Raw genomic sequence first — 22,815 nt, forward strand, 5'->3', positions numbered from 1 at the left:
AATGCCTAGAGGTTGGTGTTCCTGTGATGCTCCAAGGCAGCTGTAGCATCCACTGACCTTTCCATATTTGGTCTGAAGTTAAGAAGCACATCTCCACTACAGCCATTCCACTCCTGCCTGGCTGATTTAATCTTATTTCAGAGTAAGCATAGATTGTTTGGCTCATACATTTTAGTTCCCTGCCTGTCTGCAAGGGGAAATCAGCTCCTACTGCCTTGGCCCCTCATTTTGGTTTGCCATCATGGAGCCTCCTCCAGCTGCTATAGCCAGTGCCCAGCCTCTTCAGAGGTGGGCTCTTGGGTCACACAGTACTTGCTTTGGCCACAGATCCCAGGTAAGATGTGATGTCCTGGTTACTTTGTTCTATGGGGATTGGAACAATGAGATTAATAATTTAATTTATAATTCATGACATCAAGAAATCTTGTAATGGAAAGCTGCTGGAACCTGATCTTTAAAACCTCTTGTAACACAAACCTTTTTATGATAATGATTCATCTCTTAAGCAGAAAAAGAGTGAGTCTGATAAGGAAAGTGTTTGAATCACACCTCACACAGGCAGCTTTATTAGTGACATTTCTAGGCTGGGAAGGATTGAATTTGCAATAATGTTATTGTGTTGTGCCAGGATCTAGCTCACTCTTATCTCATGTTCCCACATTCCAGGTGCATTTCTATTGCCTTTGGCTACAGCCTTTTTTCCCCACAGGCTTCCTGCAAATTCCTCTCTCTGTGGTTAGGTATACCTCCATCAAACACCAGGGTGGATGCAGAATGCTTGTTTCATGGTAATATGGGAGATTACTGCACATGATGGGATGAGACCTTGCAAGTGACACTACAGATCTGCACCAGGGTCTCAGAATTTCTTCCAAGGTTTGTTTTCTATGAAACTGAGTTTGCCCCAGGCCATAAAACACCATGTATAAACTGCAAGGATCACAGGAGGCCAAAAATGTGCATTGTCTGGGGTTGGCTCTGCTGCAGATTGTGTTGTGTGACTGTGGGGATGAGGACACCTTTTCAGTGCTGGCATTTCACAAAGGTTGCACAGTTGTTCCCTATCATCACTGCCATTTGATATGGTCCCAGTTCTCTGTGGCTCAGCAGACTGCTCCTACAGCTACATCTTGAGCAACTCATGGTCACTAATATCTGGAAAAACAGAGTCCAGCAGCTCAGCAGGGTTCTGAGGGACCACAGCCCCTCTCCAGCCTTGTTAGTGCTGTGCAATGTGGCCTCCGGCTCCTGGGACATGGTACTGCTGTGTGGTCTTCCCTCACCACACTGCTCAAGATCTGGACGCACTAACCTCCTGCAATTAAGAAATGCCACATCTTCCAGCAATCACTTAATCCACTGTCCATCGACTGAGGCTAGTCTGAAAGTCATCCTTCCTTGCCAGAAATCCTAGCAACTCAAAAATATGTGATGCTGAACATCTAGAAACTAGCATTTTGACAGTGGTTACCCCTCTTGACGTGGTGGTATGCAAGCAGCCCTGCTCTGGGCTTTGCAGCGTTGCCCTGTGCAGCAGCCCTGTTGCAATCCCTGGCTCTTTCTGCCATGGAAACTGAGGCAAACAAAGGCTGAGTAAGTAGAGCAGTGCTACACAGCAAGCCTGTGGCAGAGCTGGGAACCAAACACAGACTTTCTGACTCCCAGTCCTGGACTCCAGCTACCCACTGAGCTCTGACGTGCGACGAAGTGAATCTCACTAGAGACATCAGATAACCACAGTTTAATTTGGTTTCTCTGTGCTCTATACCCTGGGGAGATAGCAGACCTCTGGCCACAAAAGGCAAGTTATTGAGAGATTTGCTGTTAATTCCTCCTTATGAAGTCCATCTTGTTATGTTTGGAGTTGCCATAGCTTTCTGTTTGTTTTGCCTGTTTTTTTGCATGCGGGGCTTGTGTATTTTATTAAGCCCTTGGCTAGTATCTTGAGCATGTTTAAGATTTTATAAGGGCTTCTTTCGAGGTTATTCATCATAGCTTTCAAAGGTGGCCTATTCTGAAGGCTTGCTATTGAATACCAATCTTTGACAGATTCACGACTCACACAGGGGAAAAGACCCATTTCTCACAGGCTCATAATTAGTGTTCCCAAAGGGTTCCCCAGCTGCTTTTCATAGCTCTTTGCTCACGTTGACCTTGGCCTTCAAATTCTTCATGGCTGTTGAAGTACAGTCATCAGAGAAACTGAGAGAGAAGTCATCCAAGAGACCCATTACTAGTCCCTTGTATTTTGGATCTGCCACTGATCTGCTGGAGACCTGATCTTTCTCTGCCTCATCTGGTTTTCTTCTCTGCCTTGTCTGGTCATGCTGTGGGCTGTGGAAGGCTTTTGATTACCTTAGTTATCACTTTAAGACTTTTCATGTTCTTAGGTTTTGATAGATATGTCCTTAAAAATCCTGTTTAAGACACACAGGAAATTAATTAGTTTGAGGAAAGGATTTAGAGTGTATGGAATATTCTATTAGAGAAAACAGCTGCTTTTTCAGCACAAGTATGAATTGTGTAATTCAATGTGAATTGTAAGATGTGAAAATTAGAAAGAATTTTTTTATCTACGGGATCATTTAACTTCTGGAGAAGTAATTTTTATTATTTCGCCGTCTTTATAAAAGCAAAAGCATCATTTTAATTAGCAGATATCATTCCTCTGGCAAATGCTGAAATTTATCCTAACTGCAGTTAATAAGATTTAAAAATCCCACTTTACTTAAAAGTATATGAATTTATAATAGACATTCAAAAGTTAATATTTTCCTTAAGGCTGAAAACAGATTGTTTGCACTCTTTTTGTGGATGTCCCAGTGTTTTTTCATTAAAAAATGAGTTCTAAGAATGGATGACTCATAATTTTTCAGCTGCCTCCCCCTCGTGGTAAATCTGAAAACCTGTGGAAAACCTCTGTTCATGGAAATGGTGAAAAGCTGGGTAAAGTTCAGCACTTGCATTTCAAGAGATTTTTTTTGTTTTTAGTTGAGGAGAGGGTTTAAAATTCTGGACAAATGTGAATTAAAGCAAGAACATATCAGTTCTTTCCATGAACCAAAAGCCCAAATAAGCTTAATTAGAAGAACACAGATAATCTCAAAGAACTTCATGTAACAGCTACACAGCTGCCTTAAGGCTTTTCCTATTTCTCCAAACAATTCCCTTGCCCTTCTATCTCCCTTTCCACCTTTCTATTTCTGACAGGCCTGAAGCTGAAGGTTGCAGCAGAAGCTGTGTTTTGTTTTGTTTTGTTTTGTTTTGTTTTTGTTTTGATTTGTTTTGGTTTGGGTTTTTGTGTGTGTGTGTGCCAAGTGCCTGGGAGGCAGTGACAAGTGCCTGGGAGACAGGGCACGGAGTCACTACCAAGCCCTGGGGCTCCTGGTCTTCTGGTTTTCCTTGTGTCTTCATGGAGTTGGTGTTCTGTCAGTTTGCATGAGCTGCAGACACTGATCCCTTTGTGGCTTTTTCCACTCTGATTTGGAAAATATAATGTTCACTACAGCTTGGAAAAGGAAAGATTTGGCAGCAACACTGAATAATGGTTAGTGCAGGTGAAGGATGAGGTGCAAAGCCATATTCCACCACATTCCACTCCCTAAGCAAAACAAGGTTGTTTGGAATCAGGTGAAGTAGGACTGTCCTAAGTACATCTGCATCATACACAGAGAGCAACTTCTTCTCTGTGGAGCAAATAATCACCATTCCCAAGACCATAATTTTCCCTGGGCTCATTGTCCTTCTATTCTCTAAAGGCCTCTCTTTCATGGAGCCTGGGACCCTTCCCCTTCTCTGAAAAGAAAGCATTTTACTTCATTTCCTCTGCACCATGATCCTCTGAGGTGAGCAGACTTGAAAGGGTAAAGCTGAGAGGAGCAGGAGGAGGAGCAGGAGGAAGAGCAGGAGGAGAGCCTTTGTGGTTAAGGTTGTAGAGGGTGACTTTAGAGAAACGCCTCATTTCCTGGTTACCACAAATGGTGCGTGGTGGGAAGGGAGCTGCTCATACAGTCTGAGCTTTTAGTGTCTTGTGTGCTAACTAGAGAAAAGGGCCTCCCCTTCATCCTTCGTGTCTTTCCCGCTTAACTGGAAAGTCTGGGATGAGAAACTTTCTTCTCCACTGTATATCTACACAAAGCTCACAAGGTGCTGAAGGAGGCTGGCCCTGCCATAATGCTAATAAAAATTTAGATACATTTAAAAATCGGGCTTCTGGCTTCCCCCGCTGTTGCTGACTCCCTATCCAGTGGCAGTTTCCACTAGCAGCACCGGCCGGCCTCATCCTTTGGGGATGCGTCCCTGCTTTCCTAAGCAGAGCCCAAGGTTATCCTTGCCAAGCCCAAAAGAGCCGCAGCCACCAGGCGTCCCCCTCCTCCACGGTTTGCAGGAGAGCTGAGCCTGGCCGCTGAAAGGCATTTTCATTGTAAATTGGAAGTGAAATACTGCCTGTAATGCTGGCCCCAAGTGATGGGCTCTTCTACCTCTCCTCTAAGCAATGCAGCGGTGGCAAAGGCAGCCTTAGCATGGTGCTGTTATGAGAATGACAGCGTTTATGTACAATTGCAAGCTCACAGCCCACAGAGTGAGAGCAGAAGCTGCAGAAAGCTTAATACTTTATGCAGGATACTTTCATTATATTAAAATTCACATTCTTTTCTCCAAAGAACTGCATTTTTTTTCTGGGGTAGGCAGTCTAACGTTACAGGCTGAACATACAGTTTTCACAAAGTGGTGAGGGTTCAACTTTTCAAGCATTTCAATGGTCATACTTGTCTACAAAGGCAGTTCAAATAATTTAATTCTGCCTCAATCTATGGACTTCTGGGTTTTGCCTCTTTGCACAAATTCCCAACTTTCTATTAAAGTGCAATTGTTTAATTAAAAACAGAGAAGAAAAAAAAAAGCCAAAACAACCCAAAATAGCAATCTTCCCACATGGTTTAACATTCTTACTCTTCTGTCCTGATGATCAGATCACAATCCTGGGTATGTGTAGCCTCAAGCCTCTGTTTGGCTTAATGGATGGATTCTTTCTGAATTCCTATGAATCAAACATGAAGTGCTGAGGCTGAGTCTTAATTGAGCCAGGCCCAGAGGCATAGGAGAGCAAATCTCCCTCAGTTAACACACTTTATTCTCTTTAGAAAATAATTTATTATATCCTTCTAAATATTCTTTATCTTTTACCAGGAGAAAAAATAAATATGCCATGCTTAAGCTCTAATTAGCTCCAAGCAATGGAGTGTGTGTCCTGAAGGCTGCAAGTCTCATGGGGAAAGAGGATGAGTGGGTGTGTGGGGTGCATAGGGAAAGCCTCTGGCATATACATGCTTAATTTACCACTTGAAGGCACGGTGGAAATGAATAATAAGGAGTGGGATAAGGAAAGAAAATTAAAAACATGGAAGAAGGTGGTGGAAAACAGTCTTAGCACATCATGATAGCATGAGAGGCTACAGAAGAGGAGTAACAACATGAGACCAGAGATCCAGGTGTCCCTGTGTGAACTGAAATGCAGTACTTTGGGGGAAATACTTTGTTCTAACATTGAGAATAACAACAATCAAATTAACATCCATGAACATGGAGGAGTTTAGGTCAGTGGGGTACTTATCTTCATTATTTTAGTGTGACCATTTGCACGTCCAAGGCAGAATAAATCTACATCTTGGGATATAAATAGGGTTTTGTTTGGTTGGTTGGCTTTTTTGCCTGTTTGCTAACCTACAAGTCATTAAATTAAGTCAATTGACCAGCAATGGCTACTCAGCACTGTTTCTCTTAGTGGAGAGGCTTAGTGTGAGATTGATTTCATCTAGCAAGGTCACTGAGACAATCTGCTGGGCTTCTTCTACAGTCCATGGAGAACATGAGATTTTAAACACATGTTTAATGATAAAGAAACAGACTTAGCTCTAACTTTACACATTTATTAAAAAATTTAACATTAGATATTTAAACAATATTAAAAATATTTACTAGATATTTGCAACTCAACTCTTCCTATTGCAGTTGAATAGCAAGTTTCTTGACTGATATCAGTGTAGTATCTCTGGTCATAGAACAGGTGTAATGCACAAACTGGATTGATAAAGGGCAAATAATAATTTTCCCTCAAGTTTCACTTGTACCTTCAAGATACAGTTCATATTACAAAATCTAGCATGGTGGATATAACTAGAATGATTTCCTGAAACAAGAGTGCAAAACAATTATTTTACTATTAAAAAAAAAAAAGGAAAATTAATTCCAGTGTAGTAAGTTTTCAGAGGAGATAAATAAAATGTTATCTCATGAAGTTCACATTTGCAGTAAATAGTAGGACTAGAAACAGTACCATCTTCCCATCCACTGAGAAATTATTGAAAATAGGGTGAAGGGAAAGTATAGCTTGGACTAGAAGGGAAAAAAAATAGCAATATTCTATTTTCCATTAAGATTTTATTATACATTTTCCTACTCCTGGAGTTATTCTGGAAAACAGAAAGGCCTTGATCTTAGTGAAATCAGTTGGAGAATTCTACTCATTTTGAGGTTTTCACTCCAATATCAGGCATCAGTTAACAGGCTGTTAGCTGGTCTCCTTATATAGTCCATGAAGGCAAAAAAAAGAGACATATTTCCAAAATCTTTAATTGCTGCCCTAGAGAAATTCAAAGTACATTAAATGCAAGAAGTATGCTGCTTTGATGAAGTCCTGGAGATGAAAGAGTCCTGGAAGTGTCTATAAACATCTCAGGGTACCTGTGCTGTGGGTGTAACACTAGGTATCATCAACATTTGTTATTGAAGGTGTACTTAGGCTACCAGTTGTTAACAGCAAAACCTGTTAAGTGACATTTTGGGGGCAGTCCTTCACTGGTAGTACAAAGGAAAGGTACATTTGTTCAGAGAACTTGGGATGAACAAGCCAACCAGCAGATTTTGTGCTTGTTTCATCAACACGTACTCAGTACACATTGCTGTATGGGCCCATCCTTATAACTCTGAGTGATGCCCTGAAATGGTCAGATATGAATCCTTGGAGATACGAAAATGAGACACTTTAATTTTTCCCAATCTGAGTAATTTAACTTCCCTTCTTTAGTAAAATCAAGTTCTACACCAGAAATGTTCAGGATTTTATCACTGGAGTTTCCTTTTATCAATTTCAGAGGTTTGACACACCACTGTTGTGTTTTAATTAATTCAGTGTTAAAAGCTTTTTCAGGAATAGGCTGAAATTAGCCCAGAGATTGAGGTAGCAACTGTCCATATTAAAGTAAAACAAATCTGAATGAGTATAACCAAACTGAGAGCAGATGAAAAGCTGTATCAATTGAGCTGAGGTAAAAATAGCCACTGAATTGGTATTTGTATATAGTCTAAAAGAGAGTAAAACTGGATCAGATCTTTGTCTCCTTTTGTCTAAAGGAAACATTTGGGGTTCCTTCCAGAAGATAATTTTTCATGCTGAGCTGCTATAGTAATGTAAGAAGACATGGAGACTGCTGTCATTCAGGTCTTTATAAAGATGGCTAACAAGGACTTGAATACTATAGCACTTCTCTTTTGTGGAGGTTGCAGTGCTCACAACAACGCAATTGCCTTTTCACAAAATGGGTTAAAGACAGAAAGGTTGAAGAAAGGTTATGAGGGCATTTTGGCACTGGTTCACTGAAGTGCAGACAGCAGTTTAAAGTGCTGGAAAAACAGTGTAGGCAAAAGGATTTACTCAAGTTGCTCTTGAACTCATATGCGACATGCACGCATTCCCTTTCCAAAGGAAGTGATGGACCATCCACAAGAAAAGTCCCAGCAGGAAGCTGCATTTATGTATCTTCAAAAATATCAGAAATAAAACTCTTTGTAGTGGGAAAAAACCCACAAACTTAAGAGTAGTAAATGACCTTAATGTACAAAGTATGGTGGGTTCATATCCCAGATGAGCTTTTTAAATTGCCTGCAAAGTGGAAGCTACTTATTAAACTGCTTCTCCCTGGTACTTGTGCTTTTATTGGATTTGTATGATATAGCATAGAGGAACTGTCAAATGGAATGAACAATTTTACTTCATACAAAGTCAGTAGCTGATTGCATTCATCTCTAATTACATCTGGCTCAGGATTAGCTGGGTTTTATTAATCCAGAAATTGTTTATTTTTGTCCAGACATTATTGCTGCATTGCTCAGTAGTTGCAAGGTGCCTGTAATTTTCAAGATGACCCTGAGAAATATGTGATAGCTTGCATTATATTAGAGAAGCATTGTACAAACCAGCCTGATTTTTGGGGTGGAGGGAGGAAACGGGAGGAGATGTGGCTTGAAAGTGATTTTTAAAAACACCTTTTTCCATCTCTCCTGGATTCTGATCTACTCCTTAATTACTTCTCAGCTGCTTTGAGGAGTCCTGGCCATGTCCTGTCTAGGTCCTGGCATTTCCTAGCACAGCAGGTGTTACATTAGAAGATATGGACCTTTTGGACCAGGTCCAGAGGAGAGCCACAAAACTGGTCAGAAGGATGGAGTACTTCTCCTCTGAAGAAAGGCTGAGAGAGAGGAGTTTTAAGCTAAAAAAGATAGATTCAATCTAGATATAAGGCAGAAATTTTGTATAATGAGGGTAGTGAGACACTGGAACAGGTTGCCCAGGGAAGTGGAGATCCCCATCCCTGGAAACATGCAATGTCAGCTTACAGGACTCTGAGCAACCTGAAGCACTGGAAGATGTCCCTGCTCACGTTGAGAGGGGTTGGACCAGATGACCCTTAAAGGTGCCCTCCAACCCAAACTATTCCATGATTCTATGATAGAGAATTAAATTGTGCAGGGAGTGTTGTATGAATGCACAAACGTGGTCTTGTTCTAGCTGCTTGAAATGCATAAGGCAGTCAGGGATGTGTTGATAACAATAGCAATGACTACAGAGAAATTAATCATTGGTGCAGTTAGTGGAGAAAGACATGCAGGAGCTCAGATGAGGACCCAATGTATCTAAAGCTCAACTGAATCAGCACCAGGGCCTCATAATTTCAAGGATAACCTAAAAGTTGCTAAAAACCTATTAGGTGTTGATGCTTGCCCATAGTTATCTTTACCTTAGGCTTCACTGGCTAAAATGAGGAGCCTTAACCTTCAACTGAATCCCAGCCTGTGTCTCAGGAATTGCCAAACCAGAGTTTGACAGCTCCTTTAGGAGAGTAGAACACTAGGCCAAAATATAAGAATTGGCTTTCTACCTTTTTTTCTCAAGACAGAGTTGTTTCCTACCACATGGTTATAGAACAGTTGTGGCATAAGTACAACTCTGCTGTCACTAACAGACACACACCAGGCTAAACTGGGTCTCATAGCTGAAGAAGCTGAATGTCTCCACAATTGTACTTATTGGCACAGTCCTGCTATATACATGATTTAACACACATGAGACTGCCACCCTCAGACTTATTTCTTGAGGGTATTGCCATAGAGTACCTAACACAAACATGGTCACAGGCTGATTTTGTGAGGCTGAAGTGTTGCATGACCCAGTGAAGTACTTTGTTAGCTGTTCAGACCCAAATGTGAACTCTGAATTGTGTAATTATTCCTCACCACCACCACTATATTTCAGTTATAACCTTAGTTATGTCATCCTATCTCCCAGGCTAACTTACTCTGAAAAAAAAACTCCTTTCTAATATATATCCCACACATTATTCATCCTTCCCTGTAGCAAGACACTGCATGACTTTTAAGGCAGCGATTAAGATAAGGTACAGGAACACAATAAATAATCTTTTGTTTTTAGGAGTCTGCAGACCCATTTTTCTTCCCATTGCTTTTAGCTGTTAAAGGCTGGTGTTTAAGAAAGACAACTTTAGCAAAAAATATTTTTAATCACATAAAGTTTATTTACTTATTAAAGTTATATTACAGTATGTACAGTTTCTATTTACATATACACCTATCAAAGAAATGAAGCACCAAATGATACAGTTAGTATTTCAGAGGAATTTACAGATATATTATATTTGCATCCAAATAGTTATATCTACAGACATGCATGGATTAGAATCAAATTCTTATATAACACTGATTTAATTTGCTTTTGGATTAGACTGCTAGTGAAGTTACCAAAGAGGAATTTAATTGCTGTTAGCTATCAGCTTGCTGTGCTTCAGGATAAGAGATTTTACCCTATGTCATTTCCAGGGCTATGTGCAATCTTAATCCTCAGAGTCAGAGGTATTGACAGAAGGTACTTTATAAGCCACAAGAATGTAACACTTCCATCAGTAAGATTTTACTGTCATCAAAAAACAGAGTTTCATTAAAAAGAAAAAAGAACACTTCTGGAGTGTTTATATGTGGTAAGGAAAGAGAAGTTAAGAGCCTGGAAGCTTATTTGATGCAGTATCATATATTCCTCAAGGAATATATTGACTCTCAAGAAGCCCACTCTTACACCCACTGAAACTCGCTGCATGATCCCCGTAACTCAAGGGGAAACTCTTGCTGTTGTCTTTGTAATTTTTATGGCACTACCAGAAAAAAAGAAGGCTCTGTCCAAGGTACAAAATTTCCTTCAAGTGACTAAAAGACATTTTGAGGGGGCAAATGGAAAATGAGGTATTTAATAAAGTATGGGGAAAAAAAGCACCTAGTTTGAAAGACCATTCTGATAAACATTTTAAAGGTTTCATATACGCGATTGTTACATTCACCTAATTGTGGGTCAAGTTTTGTACAAACTGCTTATACTTTCTGTGTTATGCAATTCATGCTTTTCATAATTTTGCTTCACTAGACGTGGGATCTAACGGCTGGAAGAAAACGACGTTACCCTGCGGACAGTTGTTGTGACAGACACAGGTGTTGATCAGCATCACTGGCTGTTTTAGGGCTTTGCCCTGGGGGCAGCGGAACTCGACCTGGATGGTTTTGGTGCTGTGCGGGGTGCAGCAGCGGCCGTCGCTGCAGAGGCCGCAGTAGCGGGGTCTGTACGTCTGCACGCTCGTGCAGTTCTTGTGCTCGTAGCGAACCGCCCTCACGGACTTCTTCGTCCGGATACATTTCTTCCCTTTCTAAAGAGAAAGATGAAGAGACAACAGATATATCATTGCGTAGGACAGACAGCATTTAACAACTGACATGCAAGGATACAGGTCTATCTATCGAATTTAAATTAGTTGTCTTTATTCATTCAACAGCAAGAAGACCCTGAAACTGCTTCAGTAGTTACCTACAGGTGACAAGATCTGCTCTTCAACACCAGCATGTTAGTGGGCCAGTAATGAAAGACAAATAATTAAAATCCACTCTTTTCATCTGAGAAAATCCCAGTCTACATTCATTAAGAAATTATACTCTACTGAAAAACTTCTCAGGCTAGTGTAGTTCCATCAGAGAATCAACAAGTCAAATGAGCAAGTTACAGGATTAGGTTCAGGGGGAGAAAAGGGGGTAAAATTAACTGCAAAAGTCATCACCCATTCCTGGGACTCGAGGCACAACCAGCTCTAGACATGTTTTTAATAAATGATTGACTAACTTGTCCTTGGAAGTCTTCAATGACAGAGACTCCACATCTGCCCCAGACAACCCCAAGAGTTCACTATTCTTACTGCCTAGTACATTTTCACTCATGTCTTAATTTTATGCAGTCTAAACCCTCAATTTCTTGTTATATCCTCCATGGACTCAAAACAGGCTGCAATATCTGAATACAGATTTGAGAACATATCTCTCTTCCCTTGCATTCAGGAGAAGTTCAGTTCTATCTGGTTTCCCTAGATGAACATGTTTTCTAGACCTCTGATTATTCTTGTTAATCTCTTCAACTCCTCCCACATGTTTCATCTCCTTTACAAAATACAGTATATAAAACTGTAGAGACTGGTCAGCAAAGGCCTTAGAAATGCTTTCCAACACTCAGAACATTACATAAATTGATGGGCCTCTTACGTAGCTAAATGTTATCTTCCCTGACAGAAACACTTGCATAATGAGTAGAAGTATAAAAGTCTTCCCTCTTAGATACAATTTTTTTTACACCAGAATGTCAGTATTGGGTCTGCTTTGGGAAAAAAAATATCATAAGGATTAAGATAACATTTAATTTAATCAAGCAGACATTTCACACATTTCCCTGCTGTTCCAGATGCTCAATAGACTGGAAATCTGATATATCCATTCTGTAGCACTGCATCAACTCTTGATTGGTACAGGTAGTACAGCTGCATTTGTGGAGAAGTTAGACTGTGTGAACTGTCAACCTGCACATGCAGTACATGTGATCTGTTTGGGATGACTTAAATTATCATAGAATCATAGACCAGTTTGGGTTGAAAAGGACCTTTAAAGGTTATCCCATCCAACTTCCCTGCAATGAGCAATGACATCTTCCACTAGATCAGGCTGTTGAGAGCACTGTCCAGTCTGACTTTGAACATTTTTGGGAATGCAGCACTGACTACTTCCCTGAACAACCTGTTCCAGTGTCTCACCACCCACATGATGCAAAATTTCTTCCTTATATCTAGTCTGAATCTACCTCTTCTAGTTTAAAACCATTAGCCCTTGTCCTACCATAACAGGCCCTACTAGAAGTCTGTCCCCACCTTTCTTGTAGGCCCCCTTTAAGTACTGCAAGGGGCTGTAGGGTATCCTCAAAGCCTCCTCTCCTCCAAATTAAATAACTCCAACTCTCTCAGCTTTACCTCATAGGGGAGTTGCTCCAGTCCTTGGTGGCCCTCCTCTGGATTAACTCCAGTAAATCCATGTCCTTCCTGAGGGCCCCAGAGCTGGACACAGTGCTCCGGGGGGGTGTTACCAGAGTGGAGCAGAGGGGTGAAATCACCTCCCTTGAGCCGCTGGAGGTGCAGCACAAAGCTACTGAGCAAACACAGCAAGTCTACTGCTTTACCAAAACCACTCAGCTTGCTGCACTTGTGCTAAAAGGTGCATTTATGTACAGTTGCATCTGGACCGCTGCAGACTGTAATATTGCAACCTTGGAATTAGAGCTGAAGACCTGCCTTGCCTCACTCTCTGCAGCATACCTTATCCGATGACTCTTCATTTTCACAAGGTCTTATCATGCAAAGCCGTGTCTGTTTCACCATTTCACACTGTTGATTCCTGTTGGTAACACGGGTGGAAAAGCCCATTCCACAGCTGGTGGAACAAGCACTCCATTCTGTTGTCTGCTCAATACAATTGGCACTTGAATCAGTCACAGTCCCAAGTGTGGCCTCTTGCCTGTAGGCTGGAGACAAAACCCCACAGAACTTTATTACAAAAAAAACTCACATGAAATCTTAATATCTAATTGAGCTCCATCATGTCTGAGAAGGAACATGTGAGACAAAATAAGGTTCAAAATCCATGCCTTTGACAGGATTTAGAAATTTGAAAAGCTGACTTTTTAGGAATCCTGAATAGCAACTTCCTATGTCTAAAAAAAAAGCCCCAAAGCAGAAAGATGTCTATCAGTGTAATCAGCAAAGCATTTAGATTCTGTTCACTCAAGTCCACAGCTGGAAGAATTATTGCTGACTTTTAAATCAGTTTAGAATCCTAACAGATTTTTATTCTTCACTCTTTCTAATGGAAATATGACACAAGTCAATTCTAAAGCTATGTCATAAAAGTATTTATATTAGGTACTTGAGAGAGGCTGAATTTTTTATCTAAACCAATAAACATAATGGAACAAAAGTCCTTTTACACCTGAGAGTCATAAAGTCACGCCATCTTGTCAATTATTGACAGCCTACAGCCAGGGTGATGGTGGGGAGGCTCGAGGGAAGCCATTTCCAGGAACTATCACAGGTACTTAAAGCCATGGCCAGGTCTGACCACCGTCCTGCTCTCCTGGCAGTGTAAAGCTGCACTGGGCAAACATTGCTGAGGCACAGTTTTGTTCACTGATTAGCACAGTACCCAACAGGAGGAGACAATACAGCTGAGCCGTCAGTCACAGCTCTTGCTGTTAAGCTCCTCTGCAACAGCCTTCCTGCCTTTTGAATGGCAAAGATCCAAAAAAAGGTGCCCTCCAGAGAGGGATGGCCATTGCCGAAAGAATGCAGACAATTCATCTGTAGGCACCTTATGGCTTAGCCTGTCACCATCAGACAAATCAAAGGAAAGGAAAGGTAATAGAAAAGTGTCAAACTTTTTGTTTACACCTTATGTGCTTTACAAGTAACACTTCACAGCACACTGAAAAGCTACTCCAGCTTTTCTTCCTCAATCCTTTCTCACTTGTTTTTAAAATGGATTAGCTGAGTTTTGGCATAACTAACTGCCCAAGATCACAAAGAGCAGTGACTGGAAGAGAATGCAGTGCCCTCCACTCTTGGAAGAAAGTTATGAAAATTCATGTTGAACTAAGAGTTTCATTTAATGGGGATGGAGACATAATTCAGTACAAAAACTGAAAATAGGAAAAAACTGAAAAAGAAGAAAATCCTATCTAGCTTTTTTTAAAAGCCTGAGTTCTGCACTTTGGAATGGATTGAGTTTTCTTACAAATCCATTCACTGTGTTTATAACCACTGCCTCTACAAGTACTCTGTAATGTTTTTAATGCCATCAATAAACATGAGCACTCTATCAAAGACAGGCTGGAATTCACTGGCATTTTAGCTACCGTGCTGACCACTTGTAAGAGCTGCAGAATTCAGTGGGGAGAAAATATATTGTAGACTAAACTGTTATAATACTATATATGTTGAAAAATATTCTTGCAGAGCAACTAGCAAGACTGCATCTTTTTTTTCTTTTTTCCTTGGTGTGGGAATGTTTGGCGGATTAGGACCTTGTCCTTGTTTTCTTCTGGTCACAAAACCAATGCATATCAGATAAACAGAAATTTAAAAATTGGGAACTACATTAATTAACTTTTAAAACTACTATGCATATTCATCCTCTGAATCTTTCTTTTACCTGATGAGCTTTGCCTTTATTAATAACCACTGGTATACTAGTCACTGTATGGCAGAAAAACACCTGACCATACAAGCAATATGTCTTAAACCTGGCAATCCTGTGGATATTTCCACGATGATATCACCTCCTGCTCACAATGACTATAATAAGTAATTTTATTTTCCTCACCAGCCATAGCAAAACCTCCCAAAATCACTTCATCGTCAGGGTCGCAGACCCACTTCTCACAGCACTCTCCAGGGACTTCGACTTTTCTGGGGAAGGGGCAGTCGGGGCCGGGGAGCAGCAGGTCCAGGTTGCAGCGGGGCAGGCAGCCGATCTGGCCGTCGCGGCAGGTGCACTGGTACTTGCAGCTGGGCTGGAACGTCTCCCCATTGCGATAAATCATCCCATCAAACACGCAGTTGTCTCCCTCCAGCACTAGTGGGAAAAGGGGAAGCATTTCGCAGAGGCAGAGGGCACCCGGACAGTCCCCGGCCCCCCCAGCCCCTCGGCGTCCGCGCTGGCACCTCCCGCAGCACCGGGGGCAGCGCCGGTGGTGCTGAGGACCGGCCCCTTGCCGGAGGGCGGCGGGAGAGCCGCGGGGCAGCGACGGGCGCGGCGGGCCCGGCCGGGCAGGGTCTCCCGCCGCCCCGAGAGCCGCAGGCGGGGACGTGCCGCTCGCCACCTACCCATGCAGATGCCGGCGGCCGCGCCGTCCTCGGGGCCGCGGTCGCAGTAGAGGCCGCTGCTCTCGTCGCAGGGCAGCAGCGCGGAGCAGCGCTCGCCGCGCTGCCGGGCGCACACCGGGCAGCAGGAGCAGCCGTCCAGCACGGCGGGCACGCCCGGGGCGCAGCGCGGCGGCTCGGCCGGGCAGCGCCCGCCGCAGGAGCGGGGACACGCCGGCTCCCGGCCGCTGACCGGCGGGGACAGAGCGGCCCCGGGGGCCGGGTCACGGGGCCGGGCCGGCCGCCGGCTCCCCCCGGCCGCCGGCCCCGCCGGGCGCCCCGCGCTCGCCTCGCACGGCCGGAGCAGCAGCAGCAGCAGCAGCAGCAGCAGCAGCAGGGCGGGCAGGTCCTGCCCGCCGCCCGTCGCCATGGCCCCGGCCGCCGCCTGCCCGCCGCCCGCTCGGCTCTGCCGGCAGAGCCATTGCAGCCGCTTTTATAGAGGCGCTCGGGGACCCCCCTCCGCCACCACCCCCGCACGGCGGGCACCGGGGCCGGAGGCGGAGAGCTGGAGCCCGGCCGGGCCCTCGGCTCCCCCCGCTCCCTCCGCCACCTGCCCCGGCGGCGCCGAGCCGCTGCCCTGCCCTGCCCGGCGCCGGCGCGACCCCTCTGCCGGCGGCGCACGGAGCGGGCACCGCAGCCCCGGGGACAGAGCCGGCCCCTGCCCGGGGTGGGGCTGGCCCAGAGCTACCCAGTGCCCTCGAGGGGCCTGCCGCCCTCAGCCGGTCCCTACGGCCCCTTCCCGTGCCGTGTGCCCGCAGCGTCCATCCCGGGCCGCACGCCGAGGGGGCACGGTGCTGCCTCGCAGCTCGCTGGCACCGCCGGCGTGGCTGGGCAGTGCTCAGCGCTGGAGACCAGCCACCCCAAAGCCAAACGCCTCCCGGGGCTATACTGCTCCTGGCCCCGGCGTTGAAGCGTTTTGAGCTTGGTGGGCACTGAACTCTTCACTTTCAAGTCACGGGCGCTGTTCTTTATTAGAGAGGTGCAGGTGTATCAGCTGATGAGACACAGATGTTGCATAGGGAGTCCTCCCTGCTCTGTGCAACTCAGTGCGTTGGAGTGGTCACAGACTACTCAGTTCCTACATGGTGTATGCAACCACAGGGGACACAGAGCCAACAGGCCCGGCCTCAGGAATGCTTTGTAGAAGTAACTCCAGTGCTCTGTGCTGTTATTTTAGCATGTGCAGGACAGATTTAAGGCCAAGTGTAAGGGAGACTAAATCTGTTAACGGGTTTTACTCAGCAGGAATTGCCTTCTGCCTAAGGCAGGCCTTCTTGGGTCTATACAGATATCCTATACAGATATGCTTTATCCTTAGTTGTCTGAGGCAGATAATATCCACTGGATTCTGTTATGGCTTGTTAAAGAGAAAATATTTGAAAAGTAAACAAAACTTGTTGACACACTAGTGAAAACTAGATGTCTTTTAAGTTTAAGACATGACACAAGTAATACTCATGAATTTACAAAGCTACTGTAGCTCTGTACCAAAGCAAAACACATCACCAGAAATGACAAGACAGAAGTTTTGGTTTGGACAAATGTGACCATTGCTTTCTTGATGCTAACTAGCAACAGCAGGATTTCTGAAAATGCCTGGCATTCTGGGGAAAGCAGATTTCACTGGTGCAGGATCATGTAATCTCTGGCCTTCATTTTCTCAGGCACAAACAGCATGACCAGCCAAGAGGAAAATTGGATTGTTCAAACATTATTAGCAGCTTGGGTATGAGTTTGAGGTTATTTAAGTCACCCACTGCCTAACAGGTCATCTTGCCTTCTTTGTCTCTTTTTTTTCTCCCTTATTAATCTCTGACTTAGTCAGTCAGTGCAGCCACTTTTTACAGCACTTTGCTTGTGAACAGAATAACCAATGCTCTTGGCCAGGCATGAAGATTTGCTGAAAAGAAGCAAGGCTTTTTCTGTAGTGTTCCCAGAAGCAAGCCTGCAAGCCAGAGGGCACATGCAAGACTTGTTTTTGCCCATCTCACTGCTTGTGAATCTGCAGAGGTTTTCAGTGCTGGTAATCATTCACAGTCACTGAAAGTTTCCTTACCTTTTAGTGAGATTACTTCACACCACTCTTAAATATCTTAAATATATTAAATATCTCAAATACTTTAAATATCTTAAATATCTTAAATATCATCTTAAATATCTTCTGGTGTCTATAAAAACATTTCACCACATAAAACTGCAGAAAAAGTCAAAGAAATGAAAAAAGTATTTGCCAGCATACTTAATTTGGAAAAAAAACCCACCCTCTTTTACATGTGTTTAATAGATTTATTAAAGCTGCACTTGCTTATGAACACTCTGTTTATGCAATACCAGTTATGAAAATGAGATTATGCTACATTTTAGTACAATAGGACCAAGTATCTTTTCCTAGATATTTCACTTCCTCCGTGCATAATTTCCAATCTGTTGAACCACCAGTTCTTGGACACTGGTTTATTTTCCTAACTGTGAATCTTTTTGTTTGTACTTCTCTTGCAACTTTTTAAAGTTTCTTATCATATGAAAGCATCCTTTGTTACTTCTCACAGAGTAAAATAATGATCAGTGGAGGTGTTTCATGCTGGCTCAGCTGGCAATGAATAGCATTCATTCATGATACAAAATTAGTAAGTACAAATAAATATTTTAGTTTCTCTGTGTTTGCTTTTTTAAAAGAACTGTACTTAAGTGAGTTAATATTTAGGTTGCCACCTTGGCTGTAGCTGTTGCAAAGAGTAATCCCTCCTAAGATGTAAAGAAATTAACCTCTGTTCTTCGCTCTGCAGGGAAACACAGTTGGAGAACACTGTTGAGAGGTGTAAGTTCAGGAACAGAGCCCAGCAGCAGAATCTCAGTATTAAGAATGTACTTAAAGGTTTTTCAGCACTGGAAAAGTGCTGGAAAAAGCTGTATCTAAAAGACTGGAAACAGAGTTACAAATAAAACTGGGTCAACTCTTAGAAGGTTTCTGGTATAACTATCCATAGGTGTCAGGATATATATCAAACATTAGAAAAATTCAAGCATTCATAGTGCTATCCCTCTTTTTAAAGCCAGCTGTCTGTGAAAGTGACTGCTTCACAACATGTAGCTCCACAAAATTATCCATTCTTCATGTATGTCAAACAATGCCATTTTTAGAGTACAGTTGTCATAAACATCATATCCTTCTCTTTCTCCTTTTGCTCTTTTGTCTTACCATGTTTTATTGATACAAATACAAGGTGGATAATTCAGCACTTGTCCGGCACTGTTTCATAAATAATGCCCTTTCTTTTAGTCTACCTCATAAATGGCAGTATTTTTCTAGAAAATATCACAGGTTTTAGTTTTTAGCTATCCCTTTCCAGCGGCAGCTGACAGCTGCAAATTCCTAACATCTGGTGGCGTTACTGATACCACACACGAGCGACATGTGGAAGCGTCCTTGTTACCGAGAAAGGGTTTTATCACTGTGTGCGTGTGACTAAGTTGTTTATCCCGCAGCACCCCTGCAGTCAGGGTGGGGGTGTGGTTTCGGCAGGAGAAGGCAGGGATGAGAAGGGAAGGCTCCCCCTGCCCTGCCCATCCAGCGGGAAGGTGTCGGGGCAGCCCCTCTCCCCCCCGGCGCTCCTGCTCCGCCCCAGCTCCTGGTGCTGAAGGACAGCAGCGACGGGCCCCGGCTCCGAGGAGAGCAGAGCCGAGCCATGGTGATCCTGTCGTGTGTGCTGTGACAGGGACAGCAGAGGCACTGCCGCCACCGCCATCGACGTGGGCATGGATGCTCTTGCTGAATGAACCAGGCCGGTGAATTTTCCCTGTAGTGCATGCACTGGCCCCAGTGCCTTCCCTCTCCAAAAGACATCCTGCTTCACCTGAGAGACAGATATTCCAGGAAAGCAACTGCTTCATTCAGTGATTACCTCTGCTAACCCTGACATTGTTTAAAGTAAGATGTAAGTTCTAATTATTTATAATGTCGTTATCAGAATTATCCCCACAGACTTAGTCATAGTTGTGCTTTTGAGAGGAGATTAAAAAATGTATTATCCTTTTGCCAATGGAAGAATTCTACTAGTTTTTATTTTTTTACAGTATTTTTTGTGGTGGTCTACAATCCCACTGAAGTTATGCTATGATACTGTGAGTTTTGCAATAGTAAGAGTCATGCAAATGACAGTGACTTGGATTTTACTTTTTTGTGAGTTGCCTTCTGTGTCATCCATAAAAGAAATAACAGGTTTAGCAAATAAGAAATTGGAGGGAAAATGTTGAAAGTAAAATACTTCAGAGCATTATTTTAAAATATCTTACATACAAGTGAAGAAAATTTTGAAATGAAATAACATTAAAAATCAAAACATTGTTTTGAAAATGTCAGAGTTACTTATGTTGGGATGGGGAGTTGCATCACTGAGTCAGACAGTTCTATGTGCTTAAAAGAAATTCAGTAGAAAAATTCCAGTTTCTTCTTAAATGCATGTTCCACCAAAAGTTTCTTTCCTCCACACCTATTTAATTATAAAGCCTGCCGGGAATACTTAGAGCACAATCAGCAGGTGAAGTTCTTACACATGGCTTTGTTATGGCTTTGTTATTTTGGGGAATATAGGAGGAGACATAGATGTTTTTAGAAAGGTATTATTATTTGTTCATGTATAATTGATCCTAAATTCAAAATGCTATGGTGCATGGCAAGAAATTTTCCCCTTTTTAGTCAGAAGATGGCAGGTGCTGTGATTTTGTGCAGGCTGAGATTTTTAGAAGAAAGCCAAGCAGCAGAAACATGGTATCTGTCCTATTAGAGACAGCACAAATAGTGAGAACAGTAGGGTAGGGATGGCTCATGTCCCCAGTGGTTGGAGATGTCTTTCTTTAGAGCAGATACTCTGTACACACTAACTTTTGATTTTTATGCCCCTGGAATTCTCTGTCCCCTTAGAGCCATAAAACATTATTATTTGTGTAAGAGTGGAATGACTGAACAAAGTACTTGAAGTCGCTTAAGGGCTATGCTACAGCCCTCCAAAATGGTGTTTTTATGCAAGTAACCTGAGGGTAGATGCTGCTTTGGTATGAATGGCTGCTCCTGTTCAGCATGGCAGTAGGTGGTTATATTCAGGAACAGGTACTCCTTTTCTGTAGTGACAGTTTCTACTCTGTTGGGAACCAAAGGGATAACATTTATGCCAGAAAAAGGTTATTAATAGTTGTTTGCAAAAGAAATTAAATAGTCTTTATATTTATTTTTATTTTAAAATGTATTAACCCTAAATATATAATTATATTTTGATCTGAAATTACGAGATTAACATTACTGAGGCCCATTTTACCACGTGAGATCATAATGGATAAACAGATGGATAAAAAGTTTTCCTTTCTTTATTCACCGAGTGAAACCAATTTCAGAGGGCCAACAAAGTCCTTGAGGAATGTGTCACCTAATTTCTCCTTCAAGAGCTTCAGGAAGAGATACATGTGGAACATATGGGGTTTCCTGGATGAAACAGCTGTTAAAGAGTTCCGTCACTGATTGCTTTTGAGAATAAGACTTATCTGTGTGAGCACAGGCAGGAAAAAATGCTGACAGACTGAAGAACCTAGTGGTACTAAAATGGGTGTTCTGAAATCAGAAAATTAGTTCAGCTGAGTGGGATTTCCCTATCTTTTTTTCCTTCACTAAAGAACAGCCATTTTCCAGAGCATGTGGGACATAAAGGGATATGGCTGATGAGATCCTAATTCAGCTAATTGAGAGTTCCAGACATTTTCAAGTAAGTATTGTTACCAAATTTAGGGCTGTTCTTTGTGCTTATTTCCCATATCCTCATTGGTCTCTGCCAAGTGCTGAATAATCTGACCATAAATACCGAGAACATATTTTATAGTTTTCATTTCATTTTCCAGTTGCTTTAGTCATGTTTTTTTTTGTCATAACTGAATAAGAAAGAACTTGTCCTGGGAATGAGCTGCTCCAGAGGCTTTTGAACTAGGGGAGCTCTGAATTAGAAACTCTAAACTACTGAGAATGCGAGGCGAGGGAAACAAATGAGATACAACTAAACAGGACCCTCTCAGATTGAGAAGTTTTTATAGTCTCTGTTGTTCCTTTCCACTGTGAGTATAAAGGCAGTCTCAGAGGTAATTCCTATAATTTAAGTTTTTAAGGTTAAAACAAGTTCTGCTCATAGAGCAAGTGAGTAGCTAGAAAAGACAGAGAAATGTAAAAGCAATTCATTCCCTACAGAGGCAGCTGGATCTGGAGAGTGCATGGCAGCCCTCCTGTCTCAGACTGAGAAGGGCAGGAACACTGAGTACACACACAGAGGCTTGCACCAGGGACATGCCTGGCGGAAGGTGCCCCTTCTTTCAGCTGGAATAATTTTGAAGACTATACATTTCAGTTCAGATATATGATTTTGAGGATCTATAATTTTTCTCAGTCAGTAACACATTTGCATTTTCTCCATCATCTGTTCTGAGTTCCTGCATTGCTGTGACTAATTCATTTTGGGCTGGCAAGATAGATGTCCTTCCAGGGAACTCTTCCCTTCCATAGCTCCTGGACCAGTTGTCTGATCTTCCCAAAATCTCCTTGATGTTTTTGCAACGTAGGGCTTAAAAATATTCATAGGGAAATGCTGCACTGTTGGCCCTATGATAGCCAAGCCTTCATTGCTGGTACTCCAAAGAGTTTTTTTCTCCTTCAGACTGCCATGTGATACCAGCACAGCATAATATCTAACTGCACACACCGAGTCTTGCCAAAGGAAACACTGCATTGGGCTTCACCCACAGGAGCCACAGAGTCCAAGCACTTTATCAGCCATCCAGCAAAGAAATCGAAGACGTGAGAGATGGAAGGAATGATTGGTTATTTAATCTCTTTTCTATTTTTGCTGGTCTGGTTGCCAGGGAGATACTGTATTAAAAGGAGTGGTCCACATATTAGCTTCACTTCATCATGAAAACAGCACTTAAAAATAAAGTTTAAAAATGCTTGTGTACTGAGAATATTTTTGTGTCATTCTTTAGCCAAGCTCAAATAATTTAATGCTTTCAATATTCCTTGTAAATTATCTTCAGGCCTTTTTCTGTGTTTGTCTAATTCTGTCCAGGTTTTCCTTCTGATATCCCTGTAGGAGAAAAAGTCTATTTAGATCAGCATACCATTCTTTCTAAATCAAATTCAGGGGCTTGTTTCTGGAGAGTGCTT

The 22,815-nt window shown here is 42.6% G+C and overlaps 1 protein-coding gene across 1 annotated transcript; it reads right to left on the reverse strand.

The window, feature by feature from the left end:
* Positions 1 to 9,849: 9,849 nt before the first annotated feature.
* On the reverse strand, positions 9,850 to 15,990 carry CCN3 (cellular communication network factor 3). The gene is made up of 5 exons (XM_077781569.1): positions 15,917 to 15,990; positions 15,585 to 15,808; positions 15,082 to 15,333; positions 13,023 to 13,228; positions 9,850 to 11,045 (listed from the first exon to the last, which is right to left on the reverse strand). Exons 1-5 carry the CDS (start codon positions 15,988 to 15,990, stop codon positions 10,749 to 10,751), a joined length of 1,053 nt encoding a protein of 350 aa, XP_077637695.1. The 3' UTR covers positions 9,850 to 10,748.
* Between the last annotated feature and the right edge of the window lie 6,825 nt (positions 15,991 to 22,815).

This window comes from Lonchura striata, chromosome 1 (assembly GCF_046129695.1).
Source record: "Lonchura striata isolate bLonStr1 chromosome 1, bLonStr1.mat, whole genome shotgun sequence".
Lineage (NCBI taxonomy): Eukaryota > Metazoa > Chordata > Aves > Passeriformes > Estrildidae > Lonchura > Lonchura striata.